Genomic DNA, 20,108 nt, shown 5'->3' on the forward strand with positions numbered 1-20,108 from the left:
TCAGCTCTTAGGTCTGTGGTCGCTGGTTCCGCCTCTCGTGTCTGCTTTAGCCCGTCGGTGTTCATAGAGAACCTGACTTTATTAGTTATGTGAATGTCCTCAATTTACCTACCTGAGCAAGATTGCTGAGAACACATGACGTATGGGGAAGCTTGACTAGGAAAGACTAAGCCGTGAATGGTAACTGCAACTGATCACACTTAGCTCGCCGCCGCCTCAAAATTCTTGGGATAGTTGGAAGTCGATTAACCGCTGTCTGAAAGGGCTGTTACACTTTCTCCATGTCTTCTTTACCGCCCCTCCACGTAACAGCGCAATTTTGGCAGTGTCTGTCTGAGATCCCGCTATTACTACACTTGTGCGTGCCCGTTAGTCCGCTTCAAGTATGTGGAAATGCCGGCATGTGTTTGGAAGACAGAACCTGCTTTTAGCCCTTACAAGCTGGGCAGCAATTACATAGCTGTCTGAGAGTACGTTTAATAAATTAGAATCAGCTTCTTCCCCACCCCCATTCCATCTTGGCCGATTATGGATACAAGAATGAGTGCCTGCTGTTCGTTGAGGCAATGGAAGTTAATGGAATGTAAAGGGAAATGTGATTCTTTGGCTGTGTTTGTAAATCACATTTTTAATGATAGTAAGTTGAAAAATTTTTTTTTTTTAATTTATGCTTCTCGCTAATGTGATTTAGTTGCTAAAAGCAGGTCACAGTCTGTTTCAGAAAATTGTAGTGAAGTAGAAGTGCTTTTGGAGGTTTTGGGGGAGTGTGCATGTAGTGGGTTGTATGTAACTGCAGAGGGTGATATTTTTAAAAAGTCGTTATTTTAGTGTAGTTGGAAGTTGTAATTTTTATTTTATTTATCAGTTATGGTTGAGAGGAACACATGCTTAAATGCGTGCTAGTAGAGAATTTGTAAAACAAATGCTGATCATTACCGTAACAGGACTTTTTATTAAGTGTAAATAGTGTTAGCCTAAATAGCAGGATCAGATTTTGGTGTAGTGCCCTTTAGAAAGAGAAACCAAGGCACATATCTTGTAATGTTCAGATTATGTGGTTACTTAAAACTTGTATGTGCCCAAGAAGTGTAATTCAGACATTAAGAGTTTATGTAAGTCTACAGATTTCGCCTTCAACTTCTCTTTGTGGTGTGTTTGGCTTGGCTATGGTTTTTCTGTTATAAGGAAAAAATTTGCAGCAGTAGTTTAGGTCAGCCCTTTGGTTTCTGACTGTAGCAGAATCAGACTCACAGCATGGGAAGACTCACAACTGATATATGCTGTTTTCATAGGCTCTTGAAGCAATAGGCTGTTGGATTTTGATCCCGCCCAGAATACTTGAGTTTTTGTCAGCAAGGATATATAATAGCGGTAAGTTCTAGCAGCAGGCATTTATTTTTTTTCACTTTAGCATAAGGTACAGTTTGTCTTTTGACAAAAAAAATGTACTGTCTTTATTTTTCAACAGGTTTTGCTTGCCTACATAAGAAAAAAAGGCAATGGAGACTGAACAACAGGAGGAGACCTTTACCAACACAGAGACAAATGGTAAATTTTTTAAAGGACTATTCATTTTTAGAAAGACTCCCTTTAAAATTTTAGTATTTCAAAGAATTTTGTAATGATTTACCTTTACTATATGCTTGCATCAGCAGTAATTTTGTGTTCTGCATTAATTGTCTTCTATTTTAATTAATGTGCATTTACACATGCTTTTGAAGCATAAATATATAATCTTTCTGTTGATATGTTTTAGACACGAGAACTGACAGTTATGACTAAATGTTGTAAAACATTTCATAGGTGTATGAAGAATGTGAATATGTATGAACGGTATAGGGCATATCTGTTAATTGCATTTTGTTCATTGTAACAGTTACATGCAGGAGTATGAATATATGAAATATTGCTAAAGAGCTTAATGGAAAATTTCTTGGGAATTACCAGGGAGGTTTAGGCATTATTGTTGTTGATTCGTGCCATTTTTTCCCAGAACATCTGAAGTGCTACTTTGCTGTTATTTCACCAGTATTTCTGTGTTGGACAAACTACATTTGAGCTTTATGCCTGAAATGTTTTCCCCAAGTGGAGTTATAAATAAATATGAAGTGGGTGATGCTGCATTCCTTCGGACATGTCTAAAATGTCGTGATTTCTTACTTAGTGTGTGCAGCATTCTCATTTAAGCCATAGTTCATAGATTTTTAAATGCATTTTCAGTTGTTAATTAGTAAGAAAACTGTTGACATGAAGACTGGTTTCTGTGCTGTGGATGCTCAAAATAGATGTCTGTAATTAGTTTTGTGCTAATAGGAATGAATGTATTAATAGTACAGAACATAAATTTGGCATGTGTTCCACTTCATTAAGATTTAGAAAGTTAAATAAATGTTTGTGTTTCCCCCCTATGGACCTCTCTACAGGCAAACGTCCTGCAGAAGATATGGAGGAAGAGCAGGCCTTCAAAAGATCTCGGAACACTGATGAGATGGTTGAACTGCGCATCTTGCTTCAGAGCAAAGTACGCTTTTTTACTTTCTTCGTGTTTGGCATTGTTCAAGATGGTGGTGACAAAGTGTACGGTGAGATAGAAGTGTAGAGAGATTGTGTGCTTTTTTTGAAATGAGGTAACTTATTAGATTAATTTTCAGTATATAGGAATGGTAGTTGTAGGTGTATTGCAATGGAATTGTCCTCCTGGTTCTCTTGAAAGGGTAAGTCCCTAAGGATCAATACAGGGTTTATTAAAAGTATATACTTGCTAAGAAGTAGAGCAGTAGAGTCTAAAATTATGTTTACATTTGAGTGGAGGGTAGCTATTTTGGGGGGAATGACTGCATATGAGTCTTCGAAAAAGGTGTTTAGAGGATTATAAATAAGTGCTTTTAGATTAAATATGTGAGATGAGAACTTACTATTTTAGTAATTCTCCCGAATAGATCTACTAAACTTTTTCAACTATATCAATAGGAAGAAATGTGGGAGTAGTTCTTCAGGGATTGCAGTGATTTTGTTGAGAAGTGTAAATAGTTCAAGTTGCTGTATATGAATTTGCTCTGGTGTTTCCAGTTACTACAGATGATTTATACATTCTGAAGTATCTCAGTCTTTGGTGTTGGTGTGAAAGAATGTTGCCTGAACTCTGTGTGGCATTTCTGACCAATAGCCAAGTTACACGGAGTACCATTAAATATTTTGCATGCCTTTAGCATAATAAAAGCAATATTTTTTTGTAGAATCCTTGAAAGAACCTGGTAAAAATGTGGTTTTGCAATTCCTACTTTTTACTATTTGTCAGTTTGTTCCTGTTAATGTTGGTGGCTTTAATGAAGTTCGTGGCTGTTAGTGTTTATTTCAGCCTTTTTCAGTTTATATTGCTCTGAGAAATTAGTTACTTTACTGATGTGCAAAACAATATTAGCACTTGAAATCAAATGCTTTGAGCTTAAAAGTGGAATTTGTGAACATACTCCATAAGGGGAAAAAAAAAGCTGATCAAATAATGGAGGAAATAGTTTACCTGCATTACACTCATTTAGTTTGTTTTTTTAATAGATCTATGAGAAGTTCAACATGGGCAGAATTGCCTAAAACTTCTCTTTAGAATTGAAATATTAATGGCAAAGCTGAGTTATCTTTCTCTGTGTGCTGTGTTCTGTGGTTGTAAGAGCTTTTGGTAATTTTTTTTAATGCCAAAGTGATGCCTTCCCCCACCTCTTGGGCCAGCCAAGATAGATCTTCTGTTTTTAGTGTTGAGTTCATAAACTTAGTCTGTACTGAGTTGTCATAATGTAACTTCTGAAAACTGTTTTCCAGAATGCTGGAGCAGTGATTGGAAAAGGTGGCAAAAATATTAAAGCACTTCGTACAGACGTGAGTATATATGAGTTTGAATTAATTTAACACTGCTTCTTTCAGAGCTCTACATCGAAAACTTGATTGCGTGCATTTCTAGAAATGGGAGCAATTCAACTCTATAGACATCCAAGTTACAATCCATTTGTATTGATTGTCAGAGTAGATAACAGTTCCTCAATTTCTGTTTCAATTAAAACCCAGCCTGACGCATGGGAGGAGAGGTTTATGTTAAATCTCTTCACTTTTTAATAGGATTCTGCGAAATTACACACTTGAACTTGAAGTGAGTTACCATCCTAATTAAAAATATTGACAAAACCTAAACTCTTAATAGTACCATTCCCTGTATGTGTGCATCAGTTATAGTACTGCTGAAACCCTTGCAGTGGGTGGCTGGCTTAACCCAGTGATAAGAGGAATTCTTTAACTTCCTTCAGAAGAGTAAAATGCAGTCATCCATCTGTTCCTTAACAGCTTGCACATGAAGCACAAAACCAGTAATATTAAGGTTTCTTGCTTTAAATATGAGTATAAAACACTAAAGAATAATTGTATTCTGTTACTTGGAAGTATTTTTAAATGATCATGACTTAATGCCTGTTCACATTTTACAGGGGGTTGACTCTGGTGATTAGACACATGCTCAGCATTAATGTTGTGTCTTTATAAAACTTGGCAACACTTCTTAAATTCCATTCGTTTACACTCCTGTACTTAACATCAGCTACAATTTCAATGGTTTTTCCAATCAAGACTCTGTTCAGCACAAGATTTGGCAGTATATCATTACAAATCAGTTCCAACTAAGTTCATAAACTACTGCAGCTAGAGTTGAGATTTTAGTTGAAATGGTCAGGAATCATACATATGCTCACTAACTTTGGCAACTAGTTGTTCCTCTTTTTTTAGGGTTTTTTTAGTCGGGTTTTTTTTGTTTTGATTTTTTTTTTTGTTTGATTTTTTGAGTAAATCAGTATGTCACCTATGTCCAGATAATTTAGATTGGTCTGGATCACAAACTCCCGATTTGCCCAAGGTTCTAGTACTATCAGTCTTGACAGTTTTTGCATCTACCCTCATGAGCCAGCCTGCTACTGAAACGTCATTTATTGAAAGTAAATAGTAGTTTAGTCAGATCAAGTGACTCATTTTTAAAGTCCATACTGTTAGGCCACAGTCGGTGTAGCAATCCGTTATTGTGTTAGCCTTCAGAACAACTTAAGCTTGTTTCGTTAATTGAGAGTAATGAGTATAGTTTGTATTAAATTAAAATTTATTGCTTTTCCCCCTTTTCCCTCTCCTTGTTTTTTTGGCCATATATCTCCGTTACCCATGTACTGGATCGACTTGCCCCTGCGTTGCCCACCATGACGTTGGCCTATCCGCCCCTGAACGCCCATGTGAAAACCCTGGTTGGCTATGCCCAAAAATGTGCTTGTTGCCAAACGGGTACCATACTTGACAACTACTGATTGAATGCCCATGCCCAATGCCAACATCCACGAACGCCAATGACCAATGCAGTACAATGCCAGTGTTTCAGTCCCAGACAGCAGTGGCCCCGAGCGGTATGTCCCAACAGTTTATGCCTCACTGCCTGAATAGAAAGAGAGAAATGTATTTTATTACCTGCCTTTGATATAATTAAATAGTATCCCCTTATAGACGGTGTATTGTTTTTTTTCAAGTTTTCTGTCTTATTTTCCCCATTAAGTCTTTTTGTCACTGAACTTTTACGTGAGTTGCCCACCCAAACAATCCACTAATTTTATTTCAATGGAAGGAGCACAGCTTCAAGTGTTGCATATTTGCTGCATTGTAAATCAGATTGGTTCAAAATAGTCTCTCGCTCTGTCTTTGTGGCCCACCTTGCTCCCCTCAACATTGCCTGTTCATAATTATTTCTGATGAAGTGCTAATTCCGGTTCGCTTTCCCTCACTTCTCATTTGTTTCGTCTTTTTTTTGTCTCGCATTTGTATTTGTTTTCTTGGAGGCCCATTAGTAATCTGAGTTCCATAACCTTATTCCAGATACAACGTTCACCACTTGTATATCCTCACATTTAAAATGAGAAGGTGTGCCAGTTCTACGAATGTAATAGCGAGGGTATCCTACTTAGTGGTGGCGGGGAACATGAATATTCACTTCTACTTTTCAGTTCTGCGTCAGTTTCTTGCCCACTTAATTTGAGCCCTTCCAAAAGCCCATTCTGTCTTTCTCTTTCTGCAAGACCTACCTAATCTTAAATTTCTCATGCATATATACTGGGCATAAACAAAGATGCATGTGTTGTAAATTGAGCAAACAGGTTTACTTTAAATGGGGAATACTTGTAAACTCTTCTTTGTAGTAAATCTTGTTAAAATTTTGTGCGTGATGATAAAAAGAATTTACTTCTATTTTTCTTTTCTACCTTCTCCATATTGTCTGTCATTGTGGCTTCCAACAGCATCTTGAGTATAAGTGCAGATATAGAGACAATTGGAGAAATCTTGAAGAAGATTATCCCTACTTTAGAAGAGGTATTTATCTTGAAATTTTCTTCTGTTTAGAATGAAAATATTAGCTTTTGAATGAGATTGTTCTAGAGTATTTGCTACTTTTTAAACACAGGAAATTAGAAAAGTGAAAAATGCCAAAAGCCTTTTAAAGAAGGATTATGGCTGTCATGTTGGCATTTTTTGGGTAGAGGACAAAGTCTGTCATTGCTTATTAAACTAACATTTTGAGCAGCCTTTCTGTTTTCCAGAAAATAAGTGTTGCACTGTTTGATGCCTTAAGTCCTTATAGCAAGCAGTGCAGTGTAATTTAATAAATAATGTTAAAAATAGGGAAAACTGATACTTCACATTGAGGTGAGGTGTTTAAATTGTTGTGGTTGTATCAAAAGTAATACGCAACTACAATTCAGCAATAAATTAAACCGCCCCATTCTGTTTATAAAGAAGAAGCTTAAAACCCCAAATATTGAATTTTTGTGAATCATCTTTATTTGCTTCTCCCTATATGCATCATATTTACAGTATCAACACTACAAAGGCAGTGACTTCGACTGCGAACTTCGACTTCTTATTCACCAGAGTTTGGCAGGAGGCATTATTGGCGTCAAGGGTGCTAAAATTAAAGAACTCAGAGAGGTACTTCCTTTCTGTTCTTCTGAGATTTCATTTTGTTCAATAGGCAATGTTTTCTGTTCGTAAGGGGTACATCTAGTTATCTGCTGTGCGGTAATTCCTTCTCAACATGTTGCATACATGCTTTTAATGTTGTGGGGCAGAGCTGGAAGTTGCAATTTTCTTGAAGACACTCAGAAGTAATGTCAATGGTAGAGCAAGGACTTGGCTAAACATATTTTTGGTAGAGTACTGTTTTTAAAGAAAGTGTTTTTACTTTGTTATATTAAAATTGTATTCATTTCTGCTTTTAGACCAAACTGCTGCATAGTGTAGAATTATTTGTGTGGTTGAACACACAAAACTGCTGAGAGTGAAACCATCTCCACAGTAGATGTACTGTGGAAAGACTTCATGCTTGCTTTTGTATTTTTTAATTATAACTCCTGGAAGACCGTATTTTTTTTTTAAGTGAAAGAATAAGATTCTAAAAACTTAATGGTCTCTATGAACTGGAAACACATGGCTGAGTTTCTTGGCATTGTGTCAGGCAGTTTCAGGTCAGTTCAGGTATAAGCCAATACTTGTTTGGATTAAGAAAGATAAGACAACTAGACATAATCCTAGCAACATTGCTGTCTTAGCATCCCCAGAGCATGTTTAATTTGGAAGCTAATACAGCCTATAAGCTCAAAATGGTTATGTGGTCCTTTTTCTAATACTTAATTAAATGATGCATCATAGCTGCATCATAATTAAAATAGGAGAAAATTGATTTTTTTTTATCTTAATACAAAACTTTAGAGCAGCAAGATCTTTAAAATATGTAATCTTGAAATTTTGTGTGATAACTCGAAAGCGAGCATGCAGATTTAAGTGGGTGGGAACTTAATTGTCTTTTGAATCTATTTTTAAAATATTGTAATGGTTTTATAAAGTTTTAAAAAATATATTTGATAATCTTGTTGTTTTTTTTTTTCTTCTGCAGAACACTCAGACCACCATTAAGCTCTTCCAGGAGTGCTGTCCTCATTCGACTGACAGAGTGGTGCTTATTGGTGGAAAACCTGATAGAGTTGTTGAGTGCATCAAGATTATCTTGGATCTGATCTCTGAGGTAATGTGGCATTCATGAATGTTTTAGCCATTAATGGGATGAAAAGTGGTGTCTTTCAGTTTCTAGTTTAAATTTAGTACCTCGTACTTTCCTAGCAGCAAATGATGGACAGTTATGAATCTTGGGATCGGTTCCTGTTGTTTAGAAATGGGGTACACCTTATGAGCAATTTTTGGTACTACTGGGCCATTTATGCTTTGCATGTCATCAGAATGAAAAATTGGAAGAGGAAGGAAAACAAAATGTGTCTGCCACATCTAAGTAGTTTTACTGTCATCGTTAAATTCACAGGAAGCATGTCAACACCTCCTTTCTTGGCAGCATTGTGAAATCAACAATGTGTTCCAAATGCATTGTGTTAGTAATTAAATATGCCAGTTGTAATATAACTATCTGATTTGGGAAATTGTTTTGTTTGTTTGTATTAGTCTCCAATTAAAGGACGGGCCCAGCCTTATGATCCCAATTTCTATGATGAAACGTATGACTATGGTGGCTTCACAATGATGTTTGATGATAGAAGGGGACGGCCAGTGGGCTTTCCAATGCGTGGAAGAGGAGGTTTTGATCGAATGCCCCCTGGTCGCGGTGGACGACCTATGCCTCCTTCAAGAAGAGATTATGATGATATGAGCCCTCGCAGAGGACCTCCACCACCTCCACCAGGTCGTGGTGTTAGAGGTGGCAGCAGAGCTCGTAATCTTCCTCTTCCTCCTCCACCACCTCCTCGTGGCGGGTGAGTTGTTGGATAATTGCATTATACAAAAACTCATGTTGTATATCTGAGTAATTTTCATGTTTTCAGTGATTTTTCCATACTTCCATGTTGGTAGTGATTATGCAGGATTGAGCCTGTATTAGACAAGAGTATTTGAAATATACTGAAATTTAATTACCTGCTGTGATGTAGTAAGTTGCCAGGACTATAGTCAGTAGTTCTGGAACTTCTCTTACTCAGTACTTGGTTAGAGTAGTTTGATATTAAGTGTTATGTGAACCCTGAATGGGAGAATTCAGATAAGAATAAACAAGCGAGCTTATAACGTGTGTAACACAATTAACATGCTGTTGTCTTTTTCAGAGATCTGATGTCCTATGACCGAAGGGGCAGACCGGGAGACCGTTACGATGGCATGGTACGAGTTTAAAATTTGCTCTGTTGTGTCCCTAAGCACAGTTAGCATGCTGAACTACATGCACTTTCATGTGGGACATACATGGTTCTTACAGTGAAACCGTACGTTTTGTCCATACAAATGGTCCTCCTGTGGATGAATATTTGAGGTGTAAATGGTACTCTTTTGTTTTCTTTCTTTCTCCCTATCATCAAAAAGATTCGGTGATTTTGATTGTGCTCAGGTCTGTAGGTTTTCTTGCACTGGTCGTCTTTCAGATTTTTTAAATCAGCATGACAAAATAGCAATTGGGAGATTTTTCAGATAGAGAAAGCATGTCAGAACAATGTTCTGTGGTGAGTTACACAAGCATTCTTAACAAAGGTTGGCAAACATGAGCATTGATACAGTAATACACATTATGGAAGAATATCTGAGAAGAGCCCTAATTAATGGAAGGCAATGGCTGTTTTGAATCAATTCTTCTATATTGACTAGTTTCTCTGCACAAAATCCACTCTAAATTCCAAGTGTTTTGCAGGTAGAACCACTACTTAGTTGAATTCTGTATCAGTTCTTTCTGCGGGGAGAAAGGAATAGAGTGTCTGGAAGCTTAAAACAAAGGATACAGATAGTCTTCTGTGTTGTATTCTGAACTGCCGCACCCCAGCAGCCACCTGCTGTTCTGAGACAAGATTCCTCTTTTCTCAGTAAGAAATCCAGGAGGTTCTCCTGGTTTCAGCTGGGATAGCTACTTTCTTAGTAGCTGGTGCAGTGCTGTGTTTTGAATTCGGTATGAGAATAATGTTGATAATATGCTCTTATTTATACCAGGTCAAGCACTTAATCAGTGTCTCATGCCCTGACTATGAATAGGTACACCAAAGAAGTTCTGAAGTACTATAATCAGTACAAGTGACCCAAACTGGCCAAAGAGATACTCCACACCATAGAACATCATCCCCAGTATATAAACTGGGGCACTTACCCAGATGGGGGGTCCATAGGGGTTTGAGAATGGGGCCTGGCAGTGGTCAGCAGTTGTATCATGTAGCCTTGATTTTATTCTTGTTTTTTTTATTGTTTTGGTGGTGGTTTTATTTTTTTTGTTAGTTTTCCTTGTTTTGTTTTTTAACTTCTTCTCAGTTACTAAACTGTTCTTATCTCAAGCTGTAAGTTTTACTTTTGATTCGTGTCCTAGTTCTGCTGGGGGATGGGTGGGGTTGTGTGAGCAAGCAGCTCTGTAGTGCTTAGTTGCCAGCTGCTCTTAAATGACAACAGAGGTGGATCTCTATAGTAGCAATATTCTTTTTTCCTCTGGCTTTGTTTGGCACCTTCTTTAAGATCACAGGTGACACATTTTTTACTTCAAAATTTAAGTAGAAGATGAAAATGAAAAAGAGCGGTGAAATGGGCTACCTAAATGGGCTTCATGTGAACTCCTTGGGAGTAAGAGTTACTGGAACTCCAGGTTGCAAGAATGCCATATGCTTATTAGTAATAATAAAAGAAAAGATTTGCAGTTACAAATATTTGCAGTAACAAAAAAAACCCTATTTCCTATGCTAATCTACGTGCTAAGAAACTGGAAGAATGGATAAGTACACCTCCAAGATTCCTTATGTGTAATTACGTGTTTTCAGGGCTTAGGTTTTGTGTTCTTCTGTTTGCAGCTTATAAAGCCTGTGCTAGAGTACATAAACTTAACAACCTGCCCTTCTTTGGGTATTTGGTTGAGCACAGTCTTACTTAGCTTGACTCTTGGGCAGTAGTGTGTTCTAATTTTGTTCTGTTTTTATTCCAGTTCAGCTAGAAAATCCATTTTAACTTAGGCTTAGCTTGTCAGGTTGACCTTTACTTTATTGTCATGAGTTTCTACACACATTCATTTCATTTATTTTTCATAGTGAAGCTGCTTATAACTTTGGCTCTTTTGTGACTAAGTGTTATAGCCATTAAAGTGAGGACTACTTCCCAGTAAAGATAGAATCTAATTTCTAGTTTTGCTTAATCACGGTACTAATATCCTAAATTGTGTAAGCAGAAATTTCCACACTGAGCATGACATCACAGTTTCAAGTATTATGCCAAAAGGGAAAGTCCTCATGTGCTACAAGCATCAAATAGAAACTGTTGTGTAGCTAAAAGTTTAAGTTAAACCAATATTACTGTGGTTTGTGATGGAAAAAGCTGCTCTTTAAGAGTAGAAATGCTCTTTTCACATGAATTCTATCCTACAAAGGTGTAGTGAAAGGCAACAGCTGATGAACATCTCAAAAATACTGGAAAAATTTATTGTACAAAACCAAAATTTTTTGCCAGTTCTCTTTTTCACTAAAAGCAAAAAGATTGAACAGTTGACAGTCTATAAGACTGGATGCTGAACTGTGGTTTTTCCTGTTCCAGAGATACGACAGAGCATTGACAGCTTTGTAAATGCTTAGATGAGAAAAACCCATTTTGATTTTAAAAGATGTGTAAATTCCTCTTGACCATACAGATTTAATCACTTAAGATGATACTTGTCTGTTAGCCTGGCTTAAAGTTGTAGTATAAGTACGTACTGCTGTTTAAATGCTCATTTGATTTACAGTCTGTTCTGAAGCTTTTTGTCCGAAGTACAGACTTGTTTATCAGCATATAGAAATGTAACTGCTCCAGATCAAGTCCTGTGTACCATAAGGGCTAGGGTGATCTGAAAAATCCTGAGTTTTATGTATATATTAATACCCTCATTATCAGGGGCATGTAAAAATTAGTAAAGGAAGAATGTATGACAACTCTTCTATTTATTTGTGCAGATGCTGGAAGGAAATAACAAAATTTCACTTTCCTAGGTCACTCTTAAAAACTAGAAAAATTTACTATAAAAGAATTTGACATCAGTTAGGACTGCATGAAGGGTTTTTTATTATATGTAAAAGTTAAGCTCTTTGCCTTATCCAGCCCATCTGTCATCTGGTTTCTGTTGCAGTTGTGAGTAGTAACTAGCACAAATTAGTCTGCAACGTAAAATGTTATGTATGCCAAGACGCCCTGTTTCAGAAACTAATTTTGCGCAAATAAACATCACTTGTTGAAACGTAAAATTCTGAAAGAAAGAAATGCCATATATCATATGTTTTAGAAACATAGTTAAGTTTCTAATGTAGTTAGGCAGTGGTAGATTGTTAGTCTACTTGCTAACAAGATGAGGTTTGTGATAGTAAAACATAAGAAGCAGTGTCCTTGCTGCTTAACCTGCAGTTGGCATAATCACTTGCAGTTACTTTTTTCAATCTTACTAAAACCTTTTTCTAGTAGATAGCAGAATTAATACATGTAAAAATGTAAAAAGAATTTCTGGAAGAAAAAAGAAGGCTTAAATTTTGCCTTGCCATTAGTTTCTGAGCTTCTTAGTGAGAGGAAAAATCTGCTAATACCATAGAAAGAGAAGGAAAACAGAAGTTGCCCATTTAGAGTTGCCCCAAAGTAAAATTAAAAGCCAGTGAGTCTTGAAAGTGGTCTAAATCACATAATTTCAAGTCTTTATTAATGGTATAAGGGTTTCTTTATACCGCTTTGCATTCTGTTTGGCTGCAACATTCTCTAAAAGTCTGTATGACCTGGATTTCCTTTTTTCCTCCTATGTTGCGTCTGGAAGATGATGCAGTGTCATGTGGATGCCTGTGATGACATGCAGCCACCAGAGTTGGTGAGTGTTTTCAGCCTGTTTTTGAAAACTGCTTTATTGAATGAGTTCAGTGATTAAGCAAATTTAAGAGATCTTGAGTGTAGTCCGTGGCAACTTGCGCCTATTAAAATTTATAAAGCCATTCTTCTGACTTTGAATTTAGGGGTAGACTTAATGGTGTGTCCTTTGAAGGCAGTAATGTTAATAGAAATGTGGAATTATGCAGCAGCCTGGTGAGAACAGAGGAGCTTTTCTGTACCTCTTTTGCCTCCTTCACACAGTATTTTCATTTGGGTAAATGGTAACTTTCTCCATAACTGATGCACTGTAGATGCATCAATTTACGATTTATGTTTTGTTTTACTTCCGTAATGTTGTGGGATTTTATTTCAAGCAGCAAATATTTAAAATAGCTTCTCACTTATTTGTGAATCAACTATGTTTACCTATCAGTCTGTTTGAAAATGTGTCATTTGGCCAGATAGGTTTTGGGATGTTATGGCAGAATTACAGAATGATTTTGATTGGAAGTAACCTTAAAGATCATCTAATTTCAGCCTGCCATGGGTAGAGAACCTTGAACTAGACTGAGATGCTCAGGGTTCCATTGAACCTGGCTTTGAACACTTCCAGTAATTAGGAGTCCGTGGCTTTTCTGGGCAACCTGTTCCAGTGCCTCATCACCCTCACAGTGAAGAATTTCTTTCCAATACTTAAACAAAACTAACGCTCTTTCAATTTAAAGTTGTTGCCCCTTGTCCTTCCTCTACATGCCTGTGTGAAAACTCCTTTCCAGCCTTCTAGTAGGCTGCCTTTTGGAGCTGGAAGGCCACAATAAGGTCACCCTGGAGCCTTCTCCTCTCCAAGGTGTACAATTCCAGCTCTCAGGCTCTCTTACAGGAGAGGTGCTGCATCCCTCTAATAATCTTTGTGGTCCTCCTCCAGACTTAATCCAGTTGATCCATGCCCTTAATGTTGGGGGCCCCAGAGCTGGATGCACTACTCATATTGGGATCTCAAGGCTTGACCTTTCGATGCTGCCCAGGGCATGGTTGCTACTCTGGGCTGCAAGTGCTCATTGCTGGGTCATGTCCCGCCTTTCACTTGCCAGCATCCCCAAGTTCTTTTGGGCAGGGCTGCTCTCCATCTGTTCCTCCCTCAGCCTGTGTTGGTACTGGAGGTTATACCAGCTCAGGTGAAGCACCTTGCTCTTAGTCATGTTAAATTGAATGAGATTTCCTATGCGCTCACTTTTGGAGCTTGTCCAGGTTCCTCTGGACGGCATTCAGCCTTTCAGGTCTGTCAACAGCACCACTCAGTTTGCATACTTGTTGCAGGTGTACCTAATCTGTTTGTGTCATTGATGAAGACACTGAATAGCTCTGGTCCCAGTGGAGGCCAATGTCTGAGGGACACCACTTAATGTCTGTTGAAACTCTGAGCGATTGACAGCGCCCCCTGGATGTAACGATCCTCTTCAATAAGCAATCTACTCGTGGAATCCATCCCTCTCCAGTTTGGAGGGAAGGATGTGGAGACTATGTCAAAGCCTTTACAGAAGTCCAAGTACATGGTACCTGTAGCCCTTCTCTTGTTCACCGATGTAGTCACTCCATTGTAGAAATTAGAGAGTACATCAGTTGTTGCCAGTGTCTTGAAGATGGCAAAATGCTGCCAAATTAATACTTTTTATTAATTCATGTGAGAAGTCAGTTCTTAGCTTATGTACACAGCGACTGCTATAAAATTTTATTATTTTGTAGTGTAGAGAGGCAGATGCGATCAAGGGAAAGGTATTTTCTTTAAAAGAAGTTAGTCCAAAAAGGTATCCCATGCCAAATACCAGCAGCAATATGTGTGTGTATGCAGTATGCTATGTGATCAGCCTCTCAGCTTAACCTTTAGCAGAGTCCTTCATTATCTCGTATTTTGGACCTCACTGTGAGCTCTGTTATGTTGTCTTACAATATGTATTGCTTAGTAACATGATTAGACAATACAGGTTGCTTAGAGACAGAGGATAAGCTCAACACTTTGATCTGAATAGCTTCCTTTTCGATGTAAAAAGAAATATGGTAAGGAATATTTTTTGGGAAAGTTGTTACATTATAGCTTCTATGGGCCCCTCATTGTGAGTGGGTGAACTTGACTGACTACCTGGGGCCTACCCAGTTGCTCTCATGCCCCTTCCTTAATAGAGTGAGGGGAGAAAGTAAGACAGAAAAGTCTGGCTCACGATGGAGACAGGCAGATCACTTACTAATTAACATCATAGGCAAAACACAGTTGGCTTGAGTAGGTTTACTACCACTTTGAGTAGCGTGGTGAGAAACAGAAAAACCCCTTTATCCATCTTCCACTTCTTCACAGACTCAGCTTTCACTCATTCATTCCTTACTCTGTTTCTCTCCTGTGAATGGTGCAGGGGTGACAGGGAGTGGCAAGTTCCCAGTCAGTTCATCATGCCTGTCACTGTCCTTCCTCTCTGCACTGTTCCCCTGCTGCAGTGTAGGGTTCCTTCCATGGAATGATACAGCTGGAGCTGCTCAAATGATCTGTTTCCAGTGGACTGCAGTTCTTAGGGAACTGTTCCAGTGTCGGTCCCCTTTGTGTGGTACAGCTCTTCAGGAACAGACTAATTTGGTGTTGATCCTCTCACAGGGCACAGGTATCTGCCTGTGTGGCTTTCTTCTGGGCATTTCTACTTGCTCTCAGCATAGCATCCCTCAATGGGGGGGATGTACAGTGTAGTGATCTCCTCCACTGTGGTTTTCTCCATGAGCTGCAGGATAGTCTCCATGCCAGTTCTTGGAGCACTTTTTTTCATCCTTGCTCACTCTTGCAGTCAGTGCACACTGGGTATTTTTTACTCTTTTCTTAAATATTATCACTGAGATGTCATCAGCTTGGCTGACAGTTTCAGCTTTAGGTAGCCCCAGCCTCCTTTCACAGATCCCAGGAGTTCCTTCAGAAGTTGAATTTGAGAGAACCACATATGTTTATTCTCTGCTTCTGTAGCACAGTATACATACATGGTTTTGCGCACTTAGAACACATTAGGTGAAGTGAGAACTTGATGTCAAATGCAAGTTTATGAATCCTAAAAATAACAGAGCCAGGAGTGCTCATTGCAGTCATTTGCATTTAGTGTATGGTGGTTCAAATGTAACAGAAGTAATTATTGTCGCAATTGTTTATTCTAAGATGTAAAGGGTTTGTAGCATAGTCAGAATCAAAGGTGTAGATGTAATAAGACAATTTGCTGGGCAGACTTCTAGCCCCAGAACTGGAGACTGGAATGTCTTTTGAGTTGTATTTGTAGTATTAATAAGGCTCTACTGTGATGTTGTATTCTAATGTTTAGTACAGAGGTCACAAGTAGATCAGCATCAGCAGCTGTCTGCAAGAAACTGAGATGGTGAGACGCCTTGGTAAACTGGCATGGCGGAATTCTTTCTTGTTTTATGTGTTATTCTTAGAGGTTTTGATAGGGCAGGATAAGAATCACAGAGTATCTGGAGTTGGATGGGACCTACGAGAATCATTCATTCCAGCTTGTGGTCCTGCACAAGATGGCCTTTAGTCCAGATTGGACAGAGGTTAATGAAATCTCTCCCGCCCACCCCTTTTGTTTGTGGTCTTCCATTTTTGCCTCAGGATGCCCTTGATGGCATAACACTGTTGTGTTTATATCAGGTTGAGGGTTGTGATGTTTGATTAAATGGGCTCAAAGTTAACAATATAATGCTTAAGGTAAAAATGTGTTAATGAAATGTGGCTATTCGCATTAATGTTTTTTTCTCTTTTTTCTTACAGTTTGAGGGTGGCTCTGGTTATGGTAAGTGTTCATATAGAACCTTTGCATGTAGTTCATTATATAGTTACTAAAGGGCTTGATGCATACACTTAAATCAGATTATTCTTATGCAGGGGGGCGTGGTTCATATGGAGATCTTGGTGGACCCATCATCACAACACAAGTAACGATTCCCAAAGATGTAAGTAAAGTTGATTTGCTTTCAACTCAGGCTTTCTCTTGAAAAAAAAGTCACAGCCATTTTTCAGACTGATTAAGTAAATCAGAAATACTTAAAATGCTTGATTAAGTACTTCTAATACATAACAGGTGTTTCTAAATTGCCAGCATTGCATTGCTTGACTATTTGGTTTCAGTCTCCAGAGACACGTTAAAGAATTCTACTTGTGGTTAATACTCAGTAATAGATACTGTCCTTGTAACCCATGTTTTGCAAATGAGAGCTGGTTCTCCCACTTTTATCTCACCTGTGTTTGTACAATTAATACCACAGGGGATATTTTTAGACTATAAAGAAATAAGCTCCCATTGCAACACTTAAAACTGAATTTGTGGAAACTACTCAAATGCTGTTGTAATTTTCTAACTTTTGGAAAGGCAGTTGTATCGGGAAATTAATGTTTTTGCTTTCTTCCTAGTTGGCAGGATCTATTATTGGAAAGGGAGGCCAGAGAATCAAACAAATACGTCATGAGTCAGGAGCTTCGATCAAAATCGATGAACCACTAGAAGGCTCAGAAGATCGGATAATAACTATTACAGGAACACAGGACCAGATACAAAATGCACAGTATTTGCTGCAGAACAGGCAAGTTAAAGTTTAATGTTGTCCCTACTGTCAAATTAACATGTATATTATAAAACTGCTCTCCTCTGTGAATCATTTTTTTAAGAAGGCAGGTTTTAAGTAACTATTTGAACCTAACTTCTCTAGTGGTAGTTCTGCCTTGATTCTCTTCTGCTCTCCATTCTAATTAAAATGAAGACACCCTCAAAACTAATCTTGCTGGAAGACATCTTAACCAAGCAGTCCTCTCATTTCTCTGGTGAAAACTGCTGCAAAAAAACTACTTGTAATAAATTACATAGAGCCTGTAGAAAATATAGAAGATTTCAGTGGATGTTGGCCTAGTTCTGTGTGGAAGACTAGTGATTTTGTTGTTTTTAGATAACTAAATTGACAACAAATCACAGTCTGCCATATGGCACAGACCATGCCTCTACAGGACAAGTTGAAATCAATTTGGGGCTGTTATGCAGCATTTCACACCTTGCTGAAAGTACTTTGCCTTTTCTGCCAAATATTAACAGCTACAGATAGCATTTGCTGTATTAACATTCTGGCTGCTATAGCAGTTTTAGTATCTTAACTGGAATGTTTGGCTTTAGATTACTAATATTTAACTATGCCTGAAATACACTAATATAATTTTTAGCTGTTGACATTTTAAAATTACGTATTTTTAAATGTGTTAGTAATTTGTAATTTAATATGCTTTATGAATGTTGATGCAAGATGTATGGTCCATCATTCTAATACATGCTTTTTTCTTTTTCTTTTATAGTGTGAAGCAGTATGCAGATGTTGAAGGATTCTAATGCAAGATTATTTTTTCTTTTTTATAGTGTGAAGCAGTATTCTGGAAAGTTTTTCTAAGACTAGTGAAGAACTGAAGGAGTCCTGCACCCCTTTTTTTTTTATCTGCTTCTGTTTAAAAAGCCAACATTCCTCTGCTTCATAGGTGTTCTGCATTTGAGGTGTAGTGGAATCTTTGCTGTACACCAGATGTTATGTTTTACTTCCTTACAGATACATGGGGGGGGGAAGGGCGCACGAGACTAACATTGAAATTTTGAAGTGGCAGAGAGAATGAATTCTATTTTTGTTCATTGTTGGTGGTAAATTGTACTGTTTTTCTGTAATTGTTGTGAACACCCTGCTTTATTATGTACACTGTATCTTACTTCGAAGGGGGAGAATATGGTAGGTCCCATGTCCCTGGCATTTGTTGAGAGCAGTGTGCAGAATGAAAAGCATTTTTGTAAGAAACATTTTAGGATTTTTCAATAAATTTAGTCAACCTATTCTTGGTGTTCATTTTTCTTCAGGTCTACACAAGATCATAACTAAAATGGATACACCTAGTTTGTTTATAAATTAAAGTTCCTGTTAAGCTTGCTCTTCAGTTTCTTTTATATATAGATGGAGTTATGTGGGGGTTTTTTGACAAATTAAAGAGATCGTGTGAAAACAATGACTGCTTTGCTGTTTGGGGGGCAGAAAGGTGAAAATACGCAAATGTGTAAAACTTGAAATTTTTGCAAGTGTTTGGCCCTCTTTGCAATACCTATATATATTGGTGACAGTATATAAATAAAATACTTTAAAACTTTGTGATGTCACTGGGTAAACAGTTGTAAAGTACACCTGGTTTTAGACAGCTTGCTTCATGCAGAGTTGCTCTACCATTACTGAAAAAATTATACCTGTTTCCTGAGCTTTTGTTTGTATGAGGTAGGAATTGCAAATTGGCAAGATGAGATATAACTATGTAACTTGTTTTCCATTGTATGCAAAACTTCAACTTGTTTCCCAGATGTTTGTAGAGTTCCGTAAGAATTATTTGTGAGAAATTAAAAAAAAATTTTAACGCCTCTGGATATCTCATGTAATACCTTGGCCTTTGTATTTATAGTTTAAAGTTTTAATTTCACTTCCTGAATAAAAACAGATTAAAAAGTTTAAAGGTGTGTGGCACATAGAGATATGATGGGTCCAGACTAAGTAAAGATTCTTTTATTGTCTTTGGTTGGTTGGTTTGTGGTGTCTCCCCCTCCTCTCCCAATTTGTGATGCATGAACTTGGCCTTTTTAATACAGCTGCTCTTTAAAATGGCATGGTAAAGGCGAGGAGCCTGAAATATGCATAAGGCTGGCTCCCTTGGCAGAGTAAATTCTGTAGAAGGAAATGGCATCACTCTCCTTAAGTCAGTGGGAAGTCAGCCGGCTTGGTACACAGTTTGGTACCTAAATTCTAGAGCCTGCAATCAAGGCTTAAGATTTTGGGCAAAATGCAAGTTAACTAAAACAGGCTGAATTTCTCTGGGTGCTTCCAACTTGTGTATGTATACAAAAGGGGTTTTGAACCGTCTTTCGTTTGGTTATTTTCTGTTTTGATCGAGGAAAAGAGCTCAACAACTCAACACGCACATTTTTTGTTCATTCCTCAGTCAGGTTTTTTTTTATCCGTCTCTTTTTCAGCAATTGGAATCTTCTGGAAAATTTCCCTGCCATGAAGCTGAGTCTGCCCACCGCTCGAGCCTGGCAGGATTTCAGGGGGCGACTCTCAGCATGAACGTGCCCGCCCAAGCGCTCCCGGGCCTGGGGTCCACGCTCGACCCCATCCCCAAGCAC

At 38.0% G+C, this 20,108-nt stretch overlaps 1 protein-coding gene across 6 annotated transcripts; it reads left to right on the top strand.

Moving 5' to 3' along the window:
• The first annotated feature begins 1,283 nt into the window (after positions 1–1,283).
• HNRNPK (heterogeneous nuclear ribonucleoprotein K) lies at positions 1,284–19,441 on the top strand. Of its 6 annotated transcripts, none has more exons than XM_031056864.1 (15): positions 1,284–1,371; positions 1,469–1,548; positions 2,412–2,521; positions 3,817–3,873; positions 5,383–5,426; positions 6,309–6,381; positions 6,868–6,996; positions 7,961–8,089; positions 8,518–8,825; positions 9,171–9,225; positions 12,848–12,898; positions 16,694–16,715; positions 16,793–16,875; positions 17,333–17,502; positions 18,260–19,441. In XM_031056864.1, exons 2-15 carry the CDS (start codon positions 1,500–1,502, stop codon positions 18,291–18,293), a joined length of 1,314 nt encoding a protein of 437 aa, XP_030912724.1. In that variant the 5' UTR covers positions 1,284–1,371; positions 1,469–1,499; the 3' UTR covers positions 18,294–19,441. The 6 variants fall into 6 exon arrangements, with proteins under 6 accessions (XP_030912724.1, XP_030912725.1, XP_030912727.1 ...); XM_031056865.1 differs by having other exon boundaries at positions 18,321–19,441; XM_031056867.1 differs by having other exon boundaries at positions 6,883–6,996.
• Positions 19,442–20,108: the final 667 nt, after the last annotated feature.

The sequence above is a fragment of the Geospiza fortis genome, unplaced genomic scaffold (genome assembly GCF_000277835.1).
Source record: "Geospiza fortis unplaced genomic scaffold, GeoFor_1.0 scaffold12, whole genome shotgun sequence".
Classification (NCBI taxonomy): domain Eukaryota; kingdom Metazoa; phylum Chordata; class Aves; order Passeriformes; family Thraupidae; genus Geospiza; species Geospiza fortis.

Bases quoted from the DNA above. Each gene is read 5' to 3' on its own strand.
- HNRNPK (XM_031056864.1), top strand. From the start codon at position 1,500: ATGGAGACTGAACAACAGGAGGAGACCTTTACCAACACAGAGACAAAT. The intron at 2,522-3,816 runs GTACGCTTTTTT...ACTGTTTTCCAG, and splicing joins GCATCTTGCTTCAGAGCAAA to AATGCTGGAGCAGTGATTGG. The intron at 5,427-6,308 runs GTATGTCCCAAC...GGCTTCCAACAG, and splicing joins GACAGCAGTGGCCCCGAGCG to CATCTTGAGTATAAGTGCAG.